The sequence below is a fragment of the Bos indicus genome, chromosome 3 (assembly GCF_029378745.1).
Source record: "Bos indicus isolate NIAB-ARS_2022 breed Sahiwal x Tharparkar chromosome 3, NIAB-ARS_B.indTharparkar_mat_pri_1.0, whole genome shotgun sequence".
Classification (NCBI taxonomy): domain Eukaryota; kingdom Metazoa; phylum Chordata; class Mammalia; order Artiodactyla; family Bovidae; genus Bos; species Bos indicus.
The window spans coordinates 14,266,448-14,289,183 of NC_091762.1; the positions used below are offsets into that span (position 1 = coordinate 14,266,448).

Genomic DNA, 22,736 nt, shown 5'->3' on the forward strand with positions numbered 1-22,736 from the left:
TTGCTTAACTGATGGTGCAGGGGAGTGGGGAAAGAGACTACAAATGATTTCCAAATTCACTTCTCAGATTCAGGTAAGGTGTGCCAGCTTCCTCCATTCTCAGTCTGTTGAAATACCTACAATTCCACATAGAATTTCACTCTTAAGAGTCTGGAGATCAAACCAGTCAATCATCAACCCTGAATATTCATTGGAAAAGACCCTGATGCTGGGAAAGATTGAAGGCAAAAGGAGAAGGGCACTGCAGAGTATGAGATGGTCAGGTAGCATCACTGACTCAATGAACGTGTGTTTGAGCAAACTCCGGGAGAAAGTGGAGGATAGAGGATCCTGGCGTGCTACAGTCCATGGGGGTCGCAGAGTCATACATGACAGACACTGAACAACAACGAAATTTCCACATGAGGGCGAAGTCACAGAATACTGCACCTAGTACTCTGGTTCTGCCCAGCCAGTTTAACATAGCTTCCCCCTAAGCACCTGGGAAAGTTCTTTTTAAGTTTGCACAAGAAGTAGGTTCACAATGGCCAAGAAAGAGAGGGTTGAGTCTGTTGTAGAAACAACTTGGAGGCTCAAGGGCAAAGCTAGGGATGCCTGCTACCGATAACTGTTGAAGGGTGAGGCGGTCCATAGCATGGAATCCTCTCAATACTCCCGAATTAAGTGGAATTGTTGGATTTCATCCTTTCTGAGGTTTCTTCCAGTCTGACATTTTGTGACTAGTTCATCCACTGGTACCGAAAGGCCAGGTTTCATCCTTTTAGAAAGCTGTGACACTTTGGTCATCTGCCTTGGCCCCCTCCAGCAGAGAAGGGCGGGTGGGGAGAGTACTGACTGTGGTCTCACTAAAAGGGAAGGCCCTCTGCTTTGAAGAAGCCGCAATCACGTAGAAAATGGAGCCATGGTCCCTGGTAACTACAATTCCCAGCGGCCTTCACGTAGAGCACGTGCAAGAATGTCCCTGGCACCGCAGCCTATCCGACTTTGCCTTCAACTCCCGACGTGCTTCACGGTGCTCTTACGCTTCCTCGATTTCCTACCCGGTCAGATTTCCTGCTTCCCTCTTGCTTCGTCGCGGCGGACTACAACTCCCAGCATGCAGAGAGGCTAGATTCGTTGTTGAGCGTCCCTTGTACAATTAGACTACATTTCCCAGAAATCTGAGTGATGGGATTGGGCGGGGCGTGGGTCCCACGTGCCTATGGGACCCGCGGAGGCCAGCGGATCAGCGGGAAGCTGAGGTGAGGATATCGTGAACCAGAGATTTCGGGATCTCTGGGTTGGTCGGGGAGGTGGGAACGGTAAGGTCCTTTGCCCCGGCATGGCTCAATTGCTTCGTCTGGGGTCTCCAAGCATCGGAAGCTCGGAGCGGCTGGGTACTGAAGACCGCTGGGGGCTGATCATTACCCGCACCTAGGATGGGACTGGAGGTGGAAGCAGCCTTTGGAGCCGGGGCCTGAGGGATCACTACCTACACAACAGTTCCCCTAGAGCGTGCAATGGAAGCCCCACTGCGGAAGGTCACCAGGCTCTCCAGGGCTGGTAGAGAAAGAAGAGAAAGATCTAAGGCGGGAGAGCTTCTGGGATCGCCTGTCTGAGCTTCAGATCTAGAATGGCTGAGGTTAAGGGACGTCTTATGGCAATCAACGCAGGAGACTCGGGTCTTGAGATTCGTGCTGCTACTATCAAGCTGTATGAACTAGGGCAAGTCACCAGCTCTCCGGGCCTTGGTTTCCTCGTCTCTTGTCAACCTCCCCCCAAACAGCAGTGTGATGATCAAATGCCGGGAATAGTAAGGTTCCTAACCGTAGATCTGTCACATAGTAGTGCTCCCTAAGCATTTTTAAATTCTGAATGAAGGAACACTGAGGCCCTAAACTTCAGTTCAGTCGCTCAGTCGTGTCCAACTCTTTGCGATGCCATGAACACCAGGCACACCAGGCCTCCCTGTCCATCACCAACTCTTGGAGTTTACTCAAACTCATGTCCATCAAGTCGGTTATGCCATCTAACCATCTTATCCTCTGTCGTCCCCTTCTCCTCCTGCCTTCAATCTTTCCCAACACCAGGGTCTTTTCAAATGAGTCAGCTCTTCGCATCAGTTGGCCAAAATATTGGAGTTTCAGCTTCAACATCAATCCTTCCAATGAACACCCAGGACTGATTTCCTTTAGGATGTACTGGTTGGATCTCCTTGCAGTCCAAGGGACTCACTCTCAAGAGTCTTCTCCAACACCACAGTTCAAAAGCATCAATTCTTCTGCACTCAGCTTACTTTATAGTGCAACTCTCACATCCATGAGAGTTTTTCCATGACCACTGGAAAAACCATAGCCTTGATTAGACAGACTTTTGTTGACAAAGTAATGTCTCTGCTTTTTAATATGCTGTCTAGGTTGGTCATAACTTGCCTTCCAAGGAGTAAGCGTCTTTTCATTTCATGGCTACAATCACCATCTGCAGTGATTTTGGAGCCCCCCAAAATAAAGTCAGCCACTGTTTCCACTGTTTCCCCATCTAATTGCCATGAAGTGATGGGACCGGATACCATGATCTTCGTTTTCTGAATGTTGAGCTTTAAGCCAACTTTTTCACTCTCCTCTTTTCACTTTCATCAAGAGGCTCTTTAGTTCTTCACTTTCTGCAATAAGGGTGGTGTCATCTGCATACCGAGGTTATTGATATTTCTCCCAGCAAGCTTGATTCCAGCTTGTGCTTCATCCAGCCCAGTGTTTCTCATGATGTACTCTGCATAGAAGTTAAATAAGCAGGGTGACAATATACAGCCTTGACGTACTCCTTTTCCTATTTGGAACCAGTCTGTTGTTCCATGTCCAGTTCTAACTGTTGCTTCCTGACCTGCATACAGGTTTCTCAAGAGGCAGATCAGGTGGTCTGGTATTCCCATCTCTTTCAGAATTTTCCACAGTTTCTTGTGATCCACACAGTCAAAGGCTTTGGCATAGTCAATAAAGCAGAAATAGATGTTTTTCTGGAACTCTCTTGCTTTTTCAGTGATCCAACGAATGTTGGCAATTTGGTCTCTGGTTCCTTTGCCTCTTCTAAAACCAGCCTGAACATCTGGAAGTTCACGGTTCACGTACTGCTGAAGCCTGGCTTGGAGAATTTTGAGCATTACTTTACTAGCGTGTGAGATGAGTGCAGTTGTGCGGTAGTTTGAGCATTCTTTGGCATTGCCTTTCTTTGGTATTGGAATGAAAACTGACCTTTTCCAGTCCTGTGGCCACATCTTCATCCAGCATTAATTAAAAATAGTACTAGGTCTTTTGTTTACCATATTGAGAAGTATAGAGAAGAAAAATGACCCAATATCTCAGTATTCAATAAACCAGTTGATATATATTTTTAAATGTATGTAGTTAGAAAATGCAAAAGTTATGGCAAGGAACAGCCCTCCCAAACTTCGTCTTCCCCAAAACAAGTACTTTAGTTGGTCCCTGTTTCCTTCTGGTAGATATTTATGCCTATGACAGAATATGTATTTTTAAATTTACCCCGAAAGGATAGTACTATCCACATGATTCTGTCTTGCTTTGTTAAAATCTTAGAAATAACTTGAATGACAGAAACAGCTCTGTAAAATTTTATGGATAATGGAACTGAGCTCAGAAGACAAGGGTCACAGAATGAGTTGATGGTGGAGCAGAGACTAGATCTCAGGTCCTCTGACTACCCAGTCCAGAGCTTTTAATGTCATCATAGTGAACTTTAATTGTTCTTTGAATTAGGCTTCATTTTTACTATGGAGCAAGGTTAATGGTACCTCCTTCGTCAGCTGTCCTTGGGGTTAAATGAGATGACACAGGAACGCACTTAGCATGGCCACTGGAAGGTAGCACGTGCCCGTTGGGTTAGTCCATTTTCCTTCAAGAACTGGGAAGCTTAGAGTACATACTTAGTTTGGAATTGTAGGTCTCTGTAATCCGACAGTCTTGCTCTGGATCTTTTTCCTTTAGAAAAGAAATTATCTCAGGGGGAAGTGATTGTTTCCTGATTGAGATTAGGAATTGGAAGTCTTTTGGGCCCAGGGGAGTCCAGCAGGCTATGGGGTTGCAAAGAGTTTGGACATGACTGAGCAACTGTGCATGCACATAGGGACATCTTAATCCCAGTTTTTATCTCTGCCGCCTGTTTGTCTTAACCTATAATTGCCTGGTTTTCGGACTTATGCCAGTGTTTTCTTTACATCTTGCTGTTGGTGTATTTATTGAAAGATTTTTTATTGAGTACCTAATACTTGCCAAGGGTTTCCCAGGTGGTTCAGGGGTAAAGAATCCACTTGCCAATGCAGGAGACTTGGGTTCAATCCCTGGGTCAGGAAGATCCCCTGGAAAAGGAAATGGCAACCCACTCCAGTATTCTTACCTGGGAAATCCCATGGACAGAAGATCTTGGCCGGCTACAATCCATGGGGTCACAAAAAACCCAGACACAACTGAGCAACTAAACACTATGTGCCAGACCCTACTAGGATCTTCTAGATTCAGGATGGATCTAGATAACATGGTCCTGGCCTCAATGAACTTTTTTGGACTTTGAAGTCAGGTATCTGTGGGTTTGAATGCTGATTCTCCCACATAGTAACATTATGACCGTTGACAAGTCACTTAAATTATCTGAGTCTATATCATCATCTGTAATAGTGAAGATAGATCTTATGAGGATTCAGTAGGATGGAGTCCATTGAGCCATGGAGTAGGTGCTTAAAAAGATGTTTCTTCTCTTGTTTCTTTGCCCTCTTGTTTCTGTCTACCTCAGAGCTGACTAGGAAGATTTCTGGGTCTTTCGCTGGCCAGGGGACTTCTCACAGCCTCCAGCCATGCGGCTCTCTGCTCTGCTGGCCTTGGCATCTAAGGTCACCCTGCCTCCCAACTACCGCTATGGGATGAGCCGCCCAGGCTCCTTGGCAGATAAGAAGAAGAACCCTCCAGGGACCAGGCGGCGCCGGGTGGCTGTGGAACCCATCCCTGAGGAAGACTGGCATCTGTTCTGTGGGGACAGGGTGAGAGTTTCAGACAGGTTGGGTGGTGGAGTGCTCCTGGGCGAGGATCGCCCTCCCTGACCCTTGCTATCTGCCCACAGGTAGAGATCCTAGAAGGCAAGGATGCCGGGAAGCAAGGCAAAGTGGTTCAAGTTATCCGGCAGCGAAACTGGGTGGTTGTCGAGGGACTGAATACAGTAAGTAAAGAGTGAGGGTGGTGATGCTCAGGAAGCCTGTGCCATCCGTCCCTGTCTATGAAGAGCGGCACAGGGAGGAAGGAGGCTGGCTGAGGGGTTGGTGCGACAGCTTAACCTCCGAACCTTTCACTGTTCAGCATGGACTGAATGCTCTGAGTTTCGGTAGACAAGCCACCTTCACACCCCTTGGTTTCTGATAGCCACCCTCCCCCCTTCTTTTGGACAGCATTACCGCTATGTTGGCAAGACTGTGGATTTCCGGGGAACCATGGTCCCCAGCGAAGCACCCTTGCTCCACAACCAAGTCAAACTTGTGGATCCTATGGACAGGCAAGCCTAAAGGGCTCTGGTCAGAGGGTTTCCTGCCTTCTGTTGGAAGGTTGTTGACCATATTTATCCAAAGGGAATGGTGGGTTGGATGTGCTGGATATTGAGAGGGGCCATCTCATGGACATGTCCTCCTGTAGGAAGCCCCAATCCAGGGGTAGCAGAGAAATAAGATGGTGACTTTGGGGCTGGAAGATAGCAGGGAGACCTGCTCCCTGGAGGTCTCACTTCTTCTTTCTACTAGGAAACCCACTGAAGTGGAGTGGAGATTCACCGAGGCAGGAGAGCGAGTACGAGTGTCCACAAGATCAGGAAGGATCATCCCAAAACCTGATGTTCCCAGAGCTGATGGCATCGTCCCTGAAACATGGATTGGTGAGACTGGGTGAGGGGCAGGAACAAAAGTGGGAGTGGGAGTAAGAGATGTTAAGAAGCCCTCCCACCCGTCTTCCTTCCTCTGGTTCAATAGATGGCCCCAAAGACACATCAGTGGAAGATGCTCTAGAAAAAACCTATGTGCCTCGTCTAAAGACATTGGAGGAGGAAGTGATGGAGGCGATGGGGATCCAGGAGACTCGGAGACACAAGAAAGTCTATTGGTATTGAGTCTGGGGGAGCCACTTCTCTCCTCGTCTTAAGCCTTGAAGGTTGCGGCCACCTCTTCTTCAGACACTAATAAAGAGCCTTGGGTCCTCTGTCTTCTGGTAAGACTTACACCCTGACCCCTGTTTCAGGGGCTGAGGGAGGGAGCATCTGTCCTGATGTTATGACAAAACCTGGATGGAAGTTAACAATCTTAAGGGGTCCTCCCACAGGGCAGGGCCTGCAGATTTCTCAGATGGAGGTCGAAGGGAGAGAGCTTCCCCTCACAGAGACCTCTGAATAACAGGGCGCTGCCTGTTAGGAAGACTGCAGGGACTGGGAGTATGAGACCTAAATTAGAACCTCAGCAGGATTCAGTAGGGAGGATGCTGGTCTGTCCTTTATACCTAATAGAAATGGTAGACGAGTAAAGATTTCAATTTTTTAATAAATTGAAAATAAACTTCTGCATAATATTATATAACATATACAGGGAGAGAAAGAGTATGACGCTGGTCTGTAGGGAACCCAGATGCCAGGGAGGATGCAGGATGCTGGTTCTCTGGCTGAGGAGGCAAAGACTGCCTCCCAGCGTGGTGCCTGGCAGTTTCAGATAGGGTCTGAGATGCGCCCTTCCTCTGGCTGCGTCAGTTGTCTTCAGTCTCCAGAAGAGAGAAGGCCTCACCCAGAGGCCCTTTGGTGGCCACCAGAACCAGGTTTCTTGGAGAGAGTTCGGGACTGAAGATGGGTAGGAGCTCAGCGTGGAAGCCTGTGAGAAAGGCAAGGCTACTCAGGAGAGAATTGAAACAAACTTGTACCCACTTCCTGCCTGACCTGTAGGCATAGCTCCTCTCCGCATAGGAGAGGCCCAAGGGGATCTAAGGAAACCCCGCTTTTACCAGGAACATGAGTGCCCGAGATGCTGACTTGGGAGGAGGCAAGCCTCAACACACTGTAGGGATGCTGGCTTAAGATGAGCCTCAGGGATGTTTCACCTATCCTATGGTGACAGGCATCCAGATTCAGCAGGAATTTGCATTAACAGCACCCCCCCAACCCCTGTCTGATGCTGAAACAGCTACTGGTCCTAGAATCACCACGGTGATGGGCCAAGTCCCAGCAGGTGTAGGGGCGGGGACCTGAAGGAGACCCCTAGAGCTCTAGCCCCTCTAGCCCTGGGTCCCTGGTGTGGCCCCCCTCACCCTGCTCCTGAAGGTAGAGCAGCCGGTCCAGTAGAATCAGCGTCTCCACCAGTGGGGCCAGCAGCAGGGCCAGGCTGAAGAAGGCCACCACACGGTTCTCCTGGGCCTGGTGAGCTCGAAGGGCAGCCACATTCAGTGGCAGGTGGGGGTCCAGCCCCACCCGCTGTAGCCCCCGCTGCACATATCTGTTGGGTCAGTCATAGACAGTACTCAGCTTAGAAAGTCACTCCTCCATTCAAACTGTCTGTTTCTAATTCAATTCCAGCTCTGCTTTTCTAGCTTAAGATGCATTTAAAATATATATATATTTATTTGGCTGTGCTGGGTCTTGGTTGTGCCATGTGGGATCTAGTTTCCTGACCAGGGATCGAACCTGGGGCCCGTGCATTGGGAGTGCCACTGGAACACCAAAGAAGTCCTTTAAGATGCATTTTTATTTAAAGAGTTTTCTGGCCGTGAACTGTCCATTCAATAGCAAATCAATCCAAAAATTTATTTTTAGACAAACCAATTATTTGGGCTTCCCAGGTGGCGCTAATGGTAAAGAACCGCCTGCCAATGCAGGAGACTAAGAGATGTGGGGTTCGATCCCTGAGTCAGGAAGATCCCCTGGAGGATGGCATGGCAACCCACTCCAGTATTCTTGCCTGGAGAATCCCATGGACAAAGGAGCCTGGGGGCTACAGTCCATAGCGTTGCAAAAAGTCAGACACGAGGTGACTTAGCACGCACACATGTCCAATTATTTAGCCATATTTTTATCATTTCAAAAATTTGATAAAAGAGTGACAACTGCCTTTTAAAGAACATTTGAAGCTGTCTCAGAACTCAGTCACTACCCCCTCCCCCAACCCAGCACATCTAGATTTTCTTTAGGACACGCTGACAAGTCGGGGTGGGAGGGGAATCATACCCCAAGTAGGTGATGCCCCCCATCTTACCCCCCCGCCCCGTCCCCCAGCCTCACTCTTCGATCTTGAGCTCGTGGACCCTGGGAATCCCCTGCACGCCTGGCCGCCGGAGCTCAGGCTGGGCACACCGGATGACGGTCTCCAGTGCCGCGCGGTAGCAGTGGGTTCGGAGGCTGGGGCCTGCTTTCTGTAGCCGCTCAGCATACTCCTCCAGGGCATGGCAGGCCCCCTCCCGAAGCCTGTAGGGCAGTTCATAGCCGGGTAGCCCAGCCACCCACTGACTCAGTGGGTAACCACCAGGGTCACTCAGCTTCATGTAGCAGCAGCCCACTGAAGCCAGGGCCACCACCTCAGGGCAGCAGCAGAAGTGCCTCAGCAAGGCAACACTCAGATCCCCACAGGCGTGGAGGCCCGTCAGCAGCAGGCGGGCCCTGCTCTGAGGTGAGGTCTCCAGCGGAAGCAGGAGCTCCTCACACAGGGTCGTGGGGTCCACCCACCTAACCACGTGGTGTGGGGGGTGACGAGGGCCAGTTTGGACCACCTGTGGAGGTAGGACAGAACAAAGGCAGATATGAGGCCTGTTTCCTGTCCATACACCACCTCGGGCCACAGGAAGGGATCTGTCCTGAGTTCCTTCCCAAGGAGGAAGGTGGGAGAGCAACTGGGGCAGAGGAAATGGGATAGATACTGCGTCTGTCATTACTAACTGCAAATCTTTTCATCTCTGAGTACCAGCTTCCTCATTTGTAATGAGGCTGATACCTGATTGGCCACTTTGTACAGCTGGCTGTGAGGAGGATGTATCGGTGTAGAAAGCACTTTTTAACTAGAAAGTGCCTTTAAGATGAGGCTTTGGTGAAGGAGGTAGCAGAAACAGGGACACACCGTCTCGAGCTGAGACATTTAAAAGAGAGAATTCAGCGTTGGTGCCTAGTTTCAGCCAAGGCAGTCCTGGTCTCATGGTCCTGGCTGCAGGAAAAGCTGGTCTACCTTTGGGTTCCTCTTCTCCTCTTTCTCCAGAGTCTGTAGGAGCTCCTGGTCTAGGCGCTGGGCTCTCTCCACCAGTCTCTGATCCCCTTCAATGCTCTTTACCATCAGCCCCAGCCCCAGCGACATGAAGCGGGAGAGATGGCCCTGGAGTCAAAAGAAGGGGGGTAAAGACAGCCCTGTTCAGGGTCCCCTACATAGTCCCCATCCCTATCTATGGTTTGGACACCTGAGTACCAGGCCCCCAGAGACTTAAATTCTGCCCAGCTTACTTCCTGCATTCCTTATTACTTGCCCTTCTGGGCCTGACAACCCGCCTTCTAGTTGTTCTATCCCCATGACAAAAAAAAACACAAAAAACAAAAGCAGACTATTATGGGTCTGGCTCACCTGGCCTGAGCCTACATCCACAACCTGGGTGCAGCCTGTGAGGTCACTCAGCTTCTTCACCAGCTGAAAGAAGAGGGAACAAAGGCCCCCTGGCCATTGGTTGTTGGCTCCCAGGGCAAACACTCATAAGGAGAGCAGAGAGGAGCTGAGGATGGCAGAGGAAGACGGGTAGGGGGTGCCATGGAAGAGACAAGAGACATGGAAACCAAAATAGGGTGTGCTGACCCCGGCTCAGGCTACTATCTTTGCTCCTCTCAGGACAGTGATTCAGTCCCCATAGAACAAGAGTCCTGCTGTGATGCCATCAGCAGACTGTGAAGATTATCAGAACAAGAATAAGACAGTGATTCAACTATAGCCACCAATCAACCCAGCAAAAGGATGAAGATAGGCTTACAGTATACCTGCCAAGGAAGGGACCTTCTAGGGCCTCTGGTCCTATAGGTGATAAAAGGTGCCCAAACCTTTGTAATCCATAGGCTTAAGGAGTCCCCAAGGCCCCCAGATACTACCTGTACCCCAGCCATCTCCTCACCTCTCCCAGCCTCCGAATCTCATGCTGCTTCTTGGGCCTGACATGTTTCCGGAATGGAGCTGTCAGTCGGGAACTCTGGCTGGGATTCTCCAGGAACTCTGAGGGGGTCTGAAACCCAGGCGTCCGGGTAAAGGCCAGGGCATAGGCTGTGGACTTCAGGGCCAGCAGGGTGAGTGGCCACACCGACCTGTACCTGAGATAGCCCGCCCAGGCCCCCAGTGAATAGTCCCATTGCATCCTGAGTGTGCCAGCTTACAACCCAGGAAGCCCCTGTGAGACTGAGCAATGGCTCCCTGCAGGGCTCAGCTCCGAGTCCCCCAGCACAGGGTCCCTCTTGCCCATACCTGGCCACTTCCCCTTCTCTGGGCATCCCCAGCAGCAGCGTGGCCAGCTGTGGCGGGTTCAGTCCATCCAGTGCTTCCTGCCATGAGCAAGGGAGTGTGCCCCACAGGTTGTCTGTGAAAAATTCCTGCAGGGGAAAGGGAGAAGCAATCAACAGGCTACTTCCCCTCCCATTCTTCCCTACCCACACAACACATGGCCACCAGCTGCAACTAGCAGGAACCTCTCCTCATCGGAGTCACTTCTCTGAAGTCTGCTCTAGCCTTCCCCTCCTTCCTGAGCCCAAATTGCATTCTGGACACATTTCTCCTTTTAGCAAAGTCCCCCTTGTTTATGTGTGTCCGCCACTCAGCTGAACTTAAGGGCATGTGTGGTGGCTTTGCACCTGCCTCCTTAACACAGCAGTGACTAACACACACTATCAGTATGTTACCATCTAGTAACCTACTGTTACATGTGCCAGACACCACAGACGCCAGACATTATATATGCCAAAATGTTTGTTTTTATTTTTGGTCATCACATGTGACATGTGGGATCCTAGTTCCCTGACCAGGGGCTGAACCTGGGCTCTCTGCAGTGAAAACGCCAAGTCCTAACCACTGGACCACCAGGGATTCCCTGCCAGAATGTATTTTTATTCATTTATTTGTTCAACACAAATTCTGGAGCTTTGCTTAGGCATCAAGTTCTATCCTAAGCTCAGGGGATACAAACAACAAAACAAACAGACAAGATCGCTGCTCTTGCAGAGTTAACATTTAAAGAAATTATTTCAAGTAACATCAAGAGCCACATAGACAATAAAACACTAATGAGACAGTAACATAATGGAGAGTTTGAGAGTGTACTCTTAGAGTAATACAGCACATGTGAAACACTGCATGCCTTGGTTGCCCAGAGGCAGGGGCGGAGGTAAGTAAAATAGGTGAGGAGGGTCAAAAAGTACAAACCTCCAGTTACAATGTAAATGTCATGGAGATGTATAATATGGTGACTGTTGTAAATACTACTGTATTCTATGTCTGAAAGTTGCTGACAGTAGATCTTAAAAGGTCTCATCGTAAGAAAAAAATTAACTATGTACAGCGATGGATATTAACTGATGCAAGAGATGGTTAGATAGCATCACTGATGCAGTGGACATGAATTCATTTAATGGACATGAATTTGAACAAACTCTGGGAGACAGTGGTGGACAGGGAAGCCTGGTGTGTTGCAGTCCATGGGGTCACATAGAGTCAGACACAACTTAGCTACTGAACAATTATTTCATAATATATACAAATAGGAATCATTACATTACACTCCTGAAACTAAAATGTTACATGTCAATTCTATCTCAACTTTTAAAAATTCAGGTAGTAGCAAATACAGAATACTTTAATATGCCAGATACTGTAACATTTTATATATGTTAATGCATTTCATTAATCTGTCCAAGTCAAGAAGCTAGTAAGTAGTACAGCTAGAATATGAAACCAATTCAACCCTAGAGTTTTGCCCTTAACCACCCTACTCAATTGCCTTTCTGTTGAGGAAAAACATTCCAGGAAGATCAGTAAGTGCAAAGGCCCTGATCAAGCCAGTGTATATGTAGTATAGTGAATGTGGGAGAGAATGAAATGTGATCAGGTTTAAAAGGGAGCTTGTAGGGTTTTATAGGTAATGGTAACTATAATTAGGATCCAGGCAAGAATACTGCAGTGGGTTGCCATTTCCTACTCCAGGGGATCTTGTCAACCCAGGAATTGAACCCACATCTCTTGGGTCTCCTGCATTGGCAGACGAATTCTTTACCCCTAGCGCCACCTGTGAAATCCCAGAGTACCTAGGAAGCAAGAAATGTCACGATCAGATTTACATTTTTAGAACAGTCTGTTTTGTGAAGAAATGGGTATGGAAGGGAGGAAGCAAATACAGAAATCAGTTAGGAAGTAGTCCAGAAGAGAGATGATGTTGGCTTGACCTAGGGTGGTAGCAGTGTCAATGGAGGCATATGGGTGAATTTGGTGAATTCTGTTGAATCAACAGACTTGTTGAAAGAGCTGAATCAGAAAAGAGCTGAATCAAGGATGGCTTCTGGGTTTGGGAAATGAATAATTCCGTGGATGCTGGTGGCATTTATACATCATCTCATTTATTCTTCACAATGATCCTTCAAAATGGGATCCATTTTACAGCTGAGGATCTGGGGCTAGGAGGAATTTTTATGCCTAATGTTAACAGGATAGGGAAGGCTGGATTCTAGTCCGACTCTGTTAACTTCAAAGTTAGAATTGTCCGTTACATGGCAAAACAGGAATTTATTCAAAACCTGAATGAACGAACATGTGTGTTCTTGAAAACACCTCACATGTTGCTGGGATAGTTCAACATTGCCGCAGCAGCATGGCTCAAATGCCCATGCGCTTTATTACTCTGGACACGAGGAGATTAGAAAAACAACCCACATGCTAGAAATATTAATATTTAGGTCATCAGGGAAAAAAAAGAATCGGGGGTTTTGCCCCAGCTTTAACCCTTTCTTGTACAGACAAAAGACTGAAAAAAAACTATTAGAAAAAAAGATCAGACGCTAACTCTCCAGATTCTCCCCTAGTCGTGGCTAGGTAGACAATCACACAAGCAGGAGCACCCCACCCACATCCCTGTGGCCTCACGATGATGTAGGCGTCCAGGATGGAACGGTAGAGCGTCACGACCCGGGTGAGGTTCACCGCTAGCTGTCTCCTCTCTTCATGAGAGAGGCGCCGGGCGGAGACCCCGGGCATTCCGGGGCCCAGACGGTGGCGCGGGGAGCGAGAAAGCAATGAGGAGAGAACCAGGGTCAGGACCACGCGGGTCCGGGACCCGGGCTGGGCTCAGCACTTCAGGTGGTCTCAGAAGAAAAAGTGTCCGGTCCCCGATGTTGCCTTTCCGGGATTCCAGGCTGGGGGTGAAGACTTCAGGCGCACTCCTGACGTCACAGGTCGCGACGTCCCACAGCACCAAGGTTTCTACGTCTGAGACTAGCGGGGCGGGGGTGCCAGCGCAGTGACGTCACAGTGGTGTCGCGCAGTGCCCAGCTCACGAATAGGGGCGGGCCAAGAACCAGGTCTCGCCTCCAGATCCCGCCCCTTCCCGTACACTTCTCTCCTCTCCGGAAGTGAGGCCGGGGGGTGTCCCGCGCATTTCAGTTCCCGTTTGTCGAGGCTTCCCCACACCTTCGAGTTGTACCTCCACGGGGCTAGAGGGGCCGGGGAGCGCATCCCGCCCCCGCCCCCACCCACACCGCCCCCGCCGCTGCCGCCGCTGCCGCTGCCCACACACTCGGAATCCCTGGCCTCGCTCCCGGAGACAGGGGCCGTGCGGGTACGCGGGCGCCGGCCTCCGGCGCGTTCCAACCCGCGGGCCTGCCGGCCTGGGCACCGCCGACGCGCGCCAATTTCCGCATCCGGCTCCTGGCGCTTCCGGTCTTAGCGGGTCCATCTAGGAGGTAAGTGAGTGAGCGTGCGAGGCAGGCTCCGCGGCGTGGATGGCAGCTGATCCTTAGACTCGGTTCCTTCCCCCACCAGTGTGTGTTGTCAAAGGTCCTTTCGTGGGACAGAGACTTGAGTGAGATGCATGTGGAGATTTCCCCCACCTGGAAACGAGGGAGATGAGTGCCTGAATTTGTATCTCTACTCGTGGGACCCGCGTGGGGATGCTAGGGTAATCCAGAGGTCAACTTTGCCAAACCTGTCACTGCCTTTGAGCATACTTAGACGTTCCCTCCATGGGCAGATGATAGAGTTCACCTATTCTGGCGTTGTAGATCGCAGTTTCAGCTAGTTGGTTTTGCGACCCCCTAAGTTTACAAATGAGACTGAGATCTAGAGAGGGGACATGGCCTTCCTAATACCATACAGCTGGTGAATTGTGGAGCTTTCTAGAATCCAGGCTTCCTGGTTCAGAATGAAGTTCTCCTTCTGTCATTTCACATTATTTGAGAGGTTATTCTGATGTCTTTCCTCTCTCTTAAGTCCTGCAAAGATGGGTCTTATTGATTCCCAAGCCTATGGGCTCCGTTATCAGGATCGCTTTCTTCCCTAGGGTATGCTGCAAACCTCCAAATGCTGGTCTGTGGGATTCAGCAGATGAGTCTTCTATCTTCCTCTCATCTGTAAGCTGTTCTTCCCAACTATTCTCTCACCATCCAGTGTCATCATGTCTACCTTACTCCTCAATCTGGATTTTGGCGAGCCTCCCCCCAAAAAGGCATTAGAGGGAAATGCCAAGCACCGAAAATTTGTCAAGAAGAGGCGACTGTTGGAACGGAAAGGCTTCCTCAATAAGAAGAAGCAGCCCCCTAGCAAGGTGCCTAAGTTGCACTCAGAACCTTCACAGAAAGGGGAAACTCCCAGGGTAGATGGCACTTGGAAGGCCACTCCCCTTCCAAAGAAGAAGACAACAGCTGCCTCCAGCAGTGGGTCAGAGCAGTCCCTGGACAAGAAAGCTGCAGTGCCTTGGCTGACTCCTGCCCCTTCACAGAAGGCTGGTTCTGTTGTGGCTAAAGTAGATTTGCTGGGGGAGTTCCAGAGCGCCCTACCAAAGATTAAGAGCCACCCAACTCGCCCCCAGAAGAAGGGATCCCAGAAGAATCCTCCACCCAAGAATGGCCCACAGAACTCCACCCATACACATTCAGAGAATAAATACTCTGGGGTATCCCAGAAGATACCGGGGAAGATGGTGGCAATTGACTGTGAGATGGTGGGTACTGGACCCAAGGGGCATGTCAGTTCCTTGGCTCGATGTAGCATTGTCAACTACGACGGAGATGTGCTCTATGATGAGTACATCCTCCCCCCCTGCCACATTGTGGACTACCGGACCAGATGGAGTGGTATCCGGAAGCAGCACATGGTGAATGCTACACCCTTCAAGATTGCTCGGAACCAGGTAGGAGGCATGAGGGATGGTGGTAGCAGCGAAGCAGATAGGGCAAGGTCCAAATCATTTTTCAGCAAAGGATATCACTCTGGGAAGGCACCAAAGGATTGTGGAGGGATGGTTGGAGTGGATGGGAGTAGCAGATAAAGAAGGCTTTTCTTTTGGGATGAAGAGTGGTAAGAACCTGGAAACTTACAAATAGCTGGTGTAATAAACTGTATTAGATCTGTTTTAGATCCCAAGTGGAATCCTCATCTGGCTAATTGGGACTCTGCTAGAAAAACAGCAACCTGTGATGGACAGAGTAGCAGGCATGAGTGCCAGGGGGAAAGGGCTCAATTTGAGAATACCTTGTAGAGGTGGGGCTGGGGTTGAGAACAGAGAGGTGGAGGGCGCTTCCCAAGCAAGAAGTGGCCTGTGGCAGTGTGGAAAGTTGGTGGATAACTGGAACAGGCAGCCTGCAGTGAAGGGGGTAAAAGACACAGGCCTGATATGCTGGGGTTCTCATCTCATTCACTGAACAATCCTAGCCACTGTAAGCTCTATGCTGAAAACTGGAGGCACGCTGAATGAACAGGAAAGGAGGATGAACTGGTAGAGGGGAAGCGGAAAGGAGCTGCTGGTCTTGGAAGGCCTCCAGAGGGCACCCTTGATCCACTGTGTAATTTCAGCTCCACATTCTTTGTCTTGTCTAGACACACTGTTCCAGTAATTTCTCATATGCCAGAGCAGTAAGTTGGAGGAATTTCATCAGCTAGGTTTTAGAAAGAACATGAAGAGTTAAAGAACATCCTGTGCACCCTCAAGTGTGAGCAAAGGCTCGGGAGAGTCAGAAGATCGGGTGGGTCTGAAACAGCACATCCACTTAGCTTTAATGAAGGCTGTGTGTTAAAATTAATGCAAAGTAAAGGTGTTAGTGGTCAGTAAACTGTAGGGGCGACTAAATACCAAGTTGATTAGACTATATCTGGTTTTCATCATAAAAATCAGTGCCCAAGCTGGGGTATGAGACCAAGGTACATTCAAATGAGTCTGTACCCTTCCAAGGGGGTCCCATTGAGAGGCCAGGCATTGATTCCAGGCCTGTTAACTCTTTCGCGGTCTGTTTGGAACCCCATTTTGGTAACAGCCCTCAGAGTTCATGGCATATTCTTTCGACATCCTCATTGGAAATGAATCTTTTTTTTTAGGGGGTGGGGCATACCTTGAGGCTTGTGAGATCTTTGTTCTGTAACTGGGGATCAAACCTGGTCCCCCTGGCAGTGAGAGTGCTGAGTCCTAACCACTGGACTGCCAATTCTTAATTCCCAATTTTTAATTTTTTATAGCTTGTAGGCCCTTTGAGAGTCTGATGAAAGCCATAGATTCCCTCCCAAAACAAACACAGAAACATACGCATATCAATTTGCATATAGTTGGGGGCTTCCATTACCTCCCTGGAGCCCATCTTTACAGTAATTGTCCCAGCCTGTATCTAAGGCCAACGTAACAATTATCATGGTTAAAGAACTTCAAGTATCAAGCCAGGACTGAACTAGGTAATTACATGAACATCACATTGAGGTAGAAATTAATGCGACAATAAGGAACCACTGGCTAGGCGTCCAAACAGGGTTACACCATGAAAGATGCCTACTTTTACCTCGGGGAGAGGAGATGGATTTCAGGTAAAAGAAAACTTGTGGGAGAAGGCATTTCAGGGATGAGACAGGTGAGCAAGTGGTGAAAAGAGCCTAGGAGGACTTAGAGCTGTGTTGGACTTTTAGAATGCAGAGGCTGCATCTGTGAGTCGTGCTTCTTACCACCTCCTCTTCCATGTCTGTTTCAGATCTTGAAGATTCTGGCAGGGAAGATAGTGGTGGGGCATGCCATCCACAACGACTTCAAAGCCCTTCAGTACATTCATCCCAAGTCCCTCACACGAGACACCTCTCATATCCCCCTCCTCAACCGTAAGGCTGACTGCCCAGAGAATGCCACCATGTCTCTGAAGAGTCTCACCAAGAAGCTGTTGAACCGGGACATCCAGGTAGCGTCTCCCCAAAGGCTGCCAGACCCCTGGCTTGGACGGGAAAGGCTCACCTGGTGCCTCTCTCCAGGCTCTGACACTCAGATTCCTCTGACTGTAGAAAGATCCAGGGGGAGATGCTCTGATGGGAAGAACTTTGGGCAGAGAGGTCCATCTCTACTTAGGCATAACAGTTCTTGTTTCCTGCTTCCCAGAGTGTTCCCCAGGCTACTTGGAAAAGGAAAAAAGCCTAAAAGTGGGACTAAAACCCTAAGTAAGAAAAATGGGAAGCAGGTAGATGTGGTGGCCTAACTGACCATAAAGTGGCTTCAGGGGCCTCTTAGTATTTCATATGTTTGGCAGTCAAAGAGGGGGTGGTCTGCCTGGCATGAGAGTATAGACATGTCATACATAGATTAGTTAAGGAACTAGGGAAGATGGAAGACTCAGAAGGTCTGTCTATGATCAGGTCTGTTCTGCTTCTACAGAAGAATGTAGAACAATATGGTGTGTACTTGTTGCCACAGAAAGGACTGAGGCACACCATAGTATAGGAGTTGAACCCCTGAAATCAGGTGATGAGTGGGGCCCCACCAGAGGTCTGCCTTTGCAGCCCGCTAACTGCACAAGCAGCAGCATCACTGAGGTTGGAGAGAACCAGTTGGGAAGGGAGGAAACGGCCTCTTGTAGCCTCATGCTCTTTTCTTCCTCCCTTGTTCAGGCTGGGAAAAGTGGACATTCCTCAGTGGAAGATGCTCAGGCCACCATGGAGCTGTACAAGTTGGTTGAAGTTGAATGGGAACAGCACCTGGCCCAGAATCCCCCTAAAGACTAGGGGTCACTGGCGATGCGGCAGGCGGAAGCAGCAACACAGCCAGGGCGGGGCAGTGGGCCATGGACAGCCCCACCAGCGCCGCACCTTGGAAGCCAGGGGTTCTGGGAGAGGGAGGCTGCACCCCAGGCTTAGCATCCATTGAAATTCACTTCAGGTGTTGTGTGTCTGGTTAACGTTACTTGGAAGGAGGACGCCTCCATGTCAGAACCCACCCCCGGGCCGTTTACCTCTTAAATGGTGCTAACCATGTGTCCCAAGGTGCTTTGCTTCTGGGAAAGTCTTTTGACTTTCAAAGGGCACGGCAAACTGGGAAATGTCTTTTCCCAAACTGCCTTATCGCTAGGGTGGCCATGTGTCTCATTATGCCTTTCCTCTCAAGCAATTAACAGCACTCTCTTTCACTCTCAGAAGTATCCTGTTGGATGATAACTTGTATGATCACAATGCATCTCTCAGACTCTGCTTTCTGCTCAGAGTCTACATCTGGTTTGTGTTGGGATATCACCTATTCTTTCCACCTTGAATTCCGGAGGAGCCATTCCTGGTGAGGTTTACTTCTCCTTAGGGTTATGGGCAGCAGAGGTAAGAGAGTGACTTGGAAATCAATTTTTCTGATTTAGGAAAGCAGTCTCCTAAAGTGATAGAGAATTTATTTAATTTAAATCCCACTTGCTAGGTTAAAGAAGAATTTTAAAGTGTTTCAATGAGTTTTAGTCTTTTACTTTGCTAAACCAAGCCTCTGAAAATGCAAATTATTCCCTTGATAAATTTTTTATAAAGGAAAAACAGTTGTGTGGTGTTTTCTTTATAACTTCACATTAAATAGCTTTGCCACAGACTCCTTAGCACTGTAGCTCTGCCAGGGGGGCTGGGTCTTTGGATGACACTGATGGACCCTGGTTTGCTGGGAGTCATCGGGAAGCGCTGACCAAGCCTTTGTCTGTCGCCCGTGTGCTCTGCTGCCTTCTCGGCCCTACCACAGATCAACAAGCACACCTGAAACGACGCTTCAAGCCGCACGAACACCTTCACACAGGGTATGTGACCAGGAGAGTGACTCAGAGAGTGGGCATGTGGGAGGGATGGAGCGGGGGAGAAAGGTGCTCGGTGACGCCAGCCTGGTTGCTCCTGCCAGCTCTTCCTTGGTGGTACACACCCTGATGTTGGGAAAGTGAGTCACAGGTCTGACCTTGTGGCTGGGATCACTGTCTGCGCTCTGTCTTGAGAGAATGCAGACTCCGTGTATACACCGAGACTCTTGCCCTCTTGAGTGGCTATTTTGGCTCCAGAGGCCAGAGTCACAGTTGCGGCTGCCTATAGAAGGGAATTTGCTGCAGCCAAATGAGACCTTGGACGTGGTCTTGCTGCTGTGTCCCGCACTACAGCATCTGCTTGAACAGGCAGCTGTTGAGCTCTGAGCAAGTTGGTTCCTGTTGAACCCAACATAAGCAATGTCCATGACACTTCACAAAGAAGCGCTAGGCGCTCTTACACATCTCTTAAGTGGGAATAATGTAGGAAGGTCACACCAAAAACGGGTTACAAGTCTTAAATGAATGTGAGTCTTAATTACATTGCAATCAGGAAACTAGAAGCTAAGTGGAAAATTCTCCTTTGAGTTCAGGTTTTAGGGTACCTGGCTGGGTAATTTATTTTATGAAGTATACTGTTGATTTACAATATTGTTTCTGATGTACAACAAAGTGACTCAGTTATATATAACAATCATATAGTCTTTTTCATGTTATTTTCCACTGTGTTACCATACGATGTTGAATATAGTTCCCTGTGCTCTGCAGTAGGACCTTGTTCATTCTGTATCTAACAGTTTACAGCTGCTAACCCCACACTCCTGATCCATCCCCTCCACCTCCCTCCTTGGCAACCACGTGTCTGTTCTCTGTGCGTCTGTTTCTGTTTCACAGACAAGTTCGTTTGTGTCATGTTTTAGATTCCACATATAAGTGATATCATATGGTATTCGTCTTTCTCTTATTCACTTACTTCACTTAGTATGGTAATCTCTAGTTGCACTTGGCTTTTATGCTCTACTTCACCCCCCGACTCAGGCGCCCTCCGTCCAGCATTGGGAAGGGCTAAGTCTCACTTTTGCTCACCAAAAAGAATCTGGAGACCAGAGGACCTTGCAACCATTTTCCCGCTCTTTTCTCATATACTTCCTGGTCAGAGCCCAGCTCACCCTGCAGGGTGCCTGGGGATCCCTGTACTTTAATCCCCTTCTTTCTCTGCCCCTTTGTTCTCAGGCTTCATCCAGTTGATGACAGATAAGCCCCATTGCAGATTTCTACCTAAATACCAATCAGCAAGTCCTGGTTTGCCTTAAGTTTGAGGCCCTTTGGAGCATATGCACAAGAAAACAAATGTTCTTCCGACAAATACTCTTTCCATGTCTTGATACTTCCTAATGCTGAGCCCCCTTCTGCAGGTGAGAACGATAAAGGGCAAAAGAGTGGGAGAAGTATATGCTGCCAAACACACTGATCTTTTGAAATGTCATATAGTAAAGTGATTCTTGGGAGGGGAAGTGTACTTTGAAATTTCAGGTCATAGTGCTGCCATTCTCTCTACCCTTAAAAGCCACTGGTTGAGGGAATTCCTTGGGAATCCAGTGGTTAGGACTCCACAGCCTCACTGTAGAGGGCCCAGGTTCAATCCCGGGTCAGGGAACTAAGATCCCACAAACCACGTGGTACAGCCAAAAAAAAAAAACCACTGATTGAATCAAGACTCTAACAAGGAATCACTTGATTCCTAGTTTAACAGATGATTACAGCTGACAGAAGGAAAGATGAACAGTACTGTAATTATGAACTTGCCCCAAGGCACATTAGCCTAAGTCCAAGTTTAGAGACACAGGTTCCCATGTGTGCAGCTGTACCTTGCCAAGGGCACTTATGAATATCCTGCATTACAGGCTGTGTATTGTTCACAATGCACTTTTCATTTACCCTGTAACTTAGGGCAAGTCCACCAAACAGTTGATAGCAGAACAGCATTTTATTGCTATGTAGACACTAGACATCAATTTTGATTTTGCTACTTACTCAGTTTGTGCTGGTAAATCAGTTTGCTTCCTAGGAGCCTCAGTGGTTCTGGTGTTAAAATCCTGGGGTTCTCTTCTAACTTTGAAGTCTAGCTAATGGTTGCTATCATTAATAATAATAATGGCAGCCATTTGTTGAGTGCTTCTCTGAGTCAGGTACTGTGCTGAGTCTTTAGGAGCGTGGTCCTACTCTCCGTAAGGGAGATGGTAGTATTCCAATTGAACAGTTGAGGAAACTGAGGCTGACGAAAAGTAAGACATCTTCCCTAGGCTAAACAGCTGGAAGTTGGCAGTGCTGGCATGCAGACCTGCCAGGTCTGTCTGTCTGGAGCCTCAGCTCTTAACCACTCTCCGACTGGGTTGGTAACACAGCCAGGCAGCATCTGATGAGGTTGGCATCCTGCCACGCAAATGTTTATTATTAAACACTTGCTATGTGCCAGGCATTGTGCTAGGCACACAGAAATGGCATGTGCCCCCAGTTGCTTATAGTAACCTGAAGCAGAGAAACCAGTAAATTGATATCAATGCCCTGTGGCAAGCACTGTCTAGAGTCGCCGAAGAATTTAAAATAGGGGAGTGATGTGATCAGATTTCGGTTTTAGGAAGACAATGCTGGCAGCCAAATGGAAGCAAGATTGAGTAGGGCCAGAACATGAGTTCTTCTGTTTGAGTAATCTGATGAGCAGTGATGTAGTCCTGAATTAATGAATTGGGAAGGTGCATATGAGCATCACTGAGAAGGTAGAATCAAGAAGATTTAGAGATCAGAGCAAGGGGATTAAAGGTTGCCTTGATATTTCTGAACTACAGTGGATAGACAGCAGTGGTGCCATTAACCAAGACAGAGTGTATGGTGGGCAGGAGAGCAGGTTTTTGAGGAAGATGACTTGGGTATTGATTGGGTTGACTTTGAGCTTCTTGAAGATACCCAAGTGTAGATATCCAGCCAGCAGCTGGATGTACCAGACTGGAGTTTAGCAGAGTAAATGAGATCTGGGGCTGGAAACTAGGAGACAAGAGCACAATAGTAAGATAAAAGCCTTGGCTTGGAATGAAGCCTTTATATAAAGGCATATAAAGAGCAGGTCAAAATCAGAGTCTCAGGAAGTACCCGTCCTTAGAAGCTGCTGGAGGAAGAGAGGTCTGAGAGAGGACCATCAGGTAAGAGGACAGCTAAGGAGACTCCTCCCAGGACGGGGGAGGTAGCATTAACAGCATGGACAGCCAGTCCGATGAGAGCCAACAAAAGGGTCTGTTTTGTAGCAATTCAGTGCCCTTTATCTGAGCAGCGTCTGAGAGGGGCGGCAGCAGCTCAGCCGAGACGGGCTGGAGAATAAACGAGGCGAGGAAGGAGTGGCTGTGAGCTGTTCTTTGTTGGCTCTGAAGGGAAGCAGATGAGGGTTGCTGTGGGAGTGTGAGGGCTGAAGGCGCCAATAG

The 22,736-nt window shown here is 48.7% G+C and overlaps 3 protein-coding genes across 7 annotated transcripts; 2 read left to right on the top strand and 1 right to left on the bottom strand.

The window, feature by feature from the left end:
* The first annotated feature begins 1,115 nt into the window (after window positions 1–1,115).
* On the top strand, window positions 1,116–6,234 carry MRPL24 (mitochondrial ribosomal protein L24). Its single transcript, XM_019953048.2, has 6 exons — window positions 1,116–1,241; window positions 4,780–5,023; window positions 5,104–5,199; window positions 5,426–5,529; window positions 5,771–5,901; window positions 5,996–6,234. Exons 2-6 carry the CDS (start codon window positions 4,841–4,843, stop codon window positions 6,130–6,132), a joined length of 651 nt encoding a protein of 216 aa, XP_019808607.1. The 5' UTR covers window positions 1,116–1,241; window positions 4,780–4,840; the 3' UTR covers window positions 6,133–6,234.
* Window positions 6,235–6,536: 302 nt separating this feature from the next.
* On the bottom strand, window positions 6,537–13,693 carry METTL25B (methyltransferase like 25B). 4 transcript variants are annotated; one of them, XM_019953011.2, is made up of 8 exons: window positions 13,139–13,682; window positions 10,478–10,602; window positions 10,134–10,286; window positions 9,599–9,661; window positions 9,212–9,355; window positions 8,278–8,762; window positions 7,311–7,495; window positions 6,537–6,877 (listed from the first exon to the last, which is right to left on the bottom strand). In XM_019953011.2, the coding sequence occupies exons 2-8, from the start codon at window positions 10,559–10,561 to the stop codon at window positions 6,756–6,758; spliced, it is 1,236 nt and encodes a 411-aa protein (XP_019808570.1). In that variant the 5' UTR covers window positions 10,562–10,602; window positions 13,139–13,682; the 3' UTR covers window positions 6,537–6,755. The 4 variants fall into 4 exon arrangements, with proteins under 4 accessions (XP_019808570.1, XP_019808561.1, XP_019808588.1 ...); XM_019953002.2 differs by having other exon boundaries at window positions 10,134–10,326; XM_019953029.2 differs by having other exon boundaries at window positions 10,134–10,241; window positions 13,139–13,680.
* Window positions 13,694–13,807: 114 nt separating this feature from the next.
* On the top strand, window positions 13,808–19,020 carry ISG20L2 (interferon stimulated exonuclease gene 20 like 2). Of its 2 annotated transcripts, none has more exons than XM_019953038.2 (4): window positions 13,808–13,953; window positions 14,550–15,398; window positions 17,218–17,418; window positions 18,119–19,020. In XM_019953038.2, the coding sequence occupies exons 2-4, from the start codon at window positions 14,664–14,666 to the stop codon at window positions 18,230–18,232; spliced, it is 1,050 nt and encodes a 349-aa protein (XP_019808597.2). In that variant the 5' UTR covers window positions 13,808–13,953; window positions 14,550–14,663; the 3' UTR covers window positions 18,233–19,020. The 2 variants fall into 2 exon arrangements, with proteins under 2 accessions (XP_019808597.2, XP_070640716.1); XM_070784615.1 differs by having other exon boundaries at window positions 13,811–13,953; window positions 14,657–15,398.
* Window positions 19,021–22,736: the final 3,716 nt, after the last annotated feature.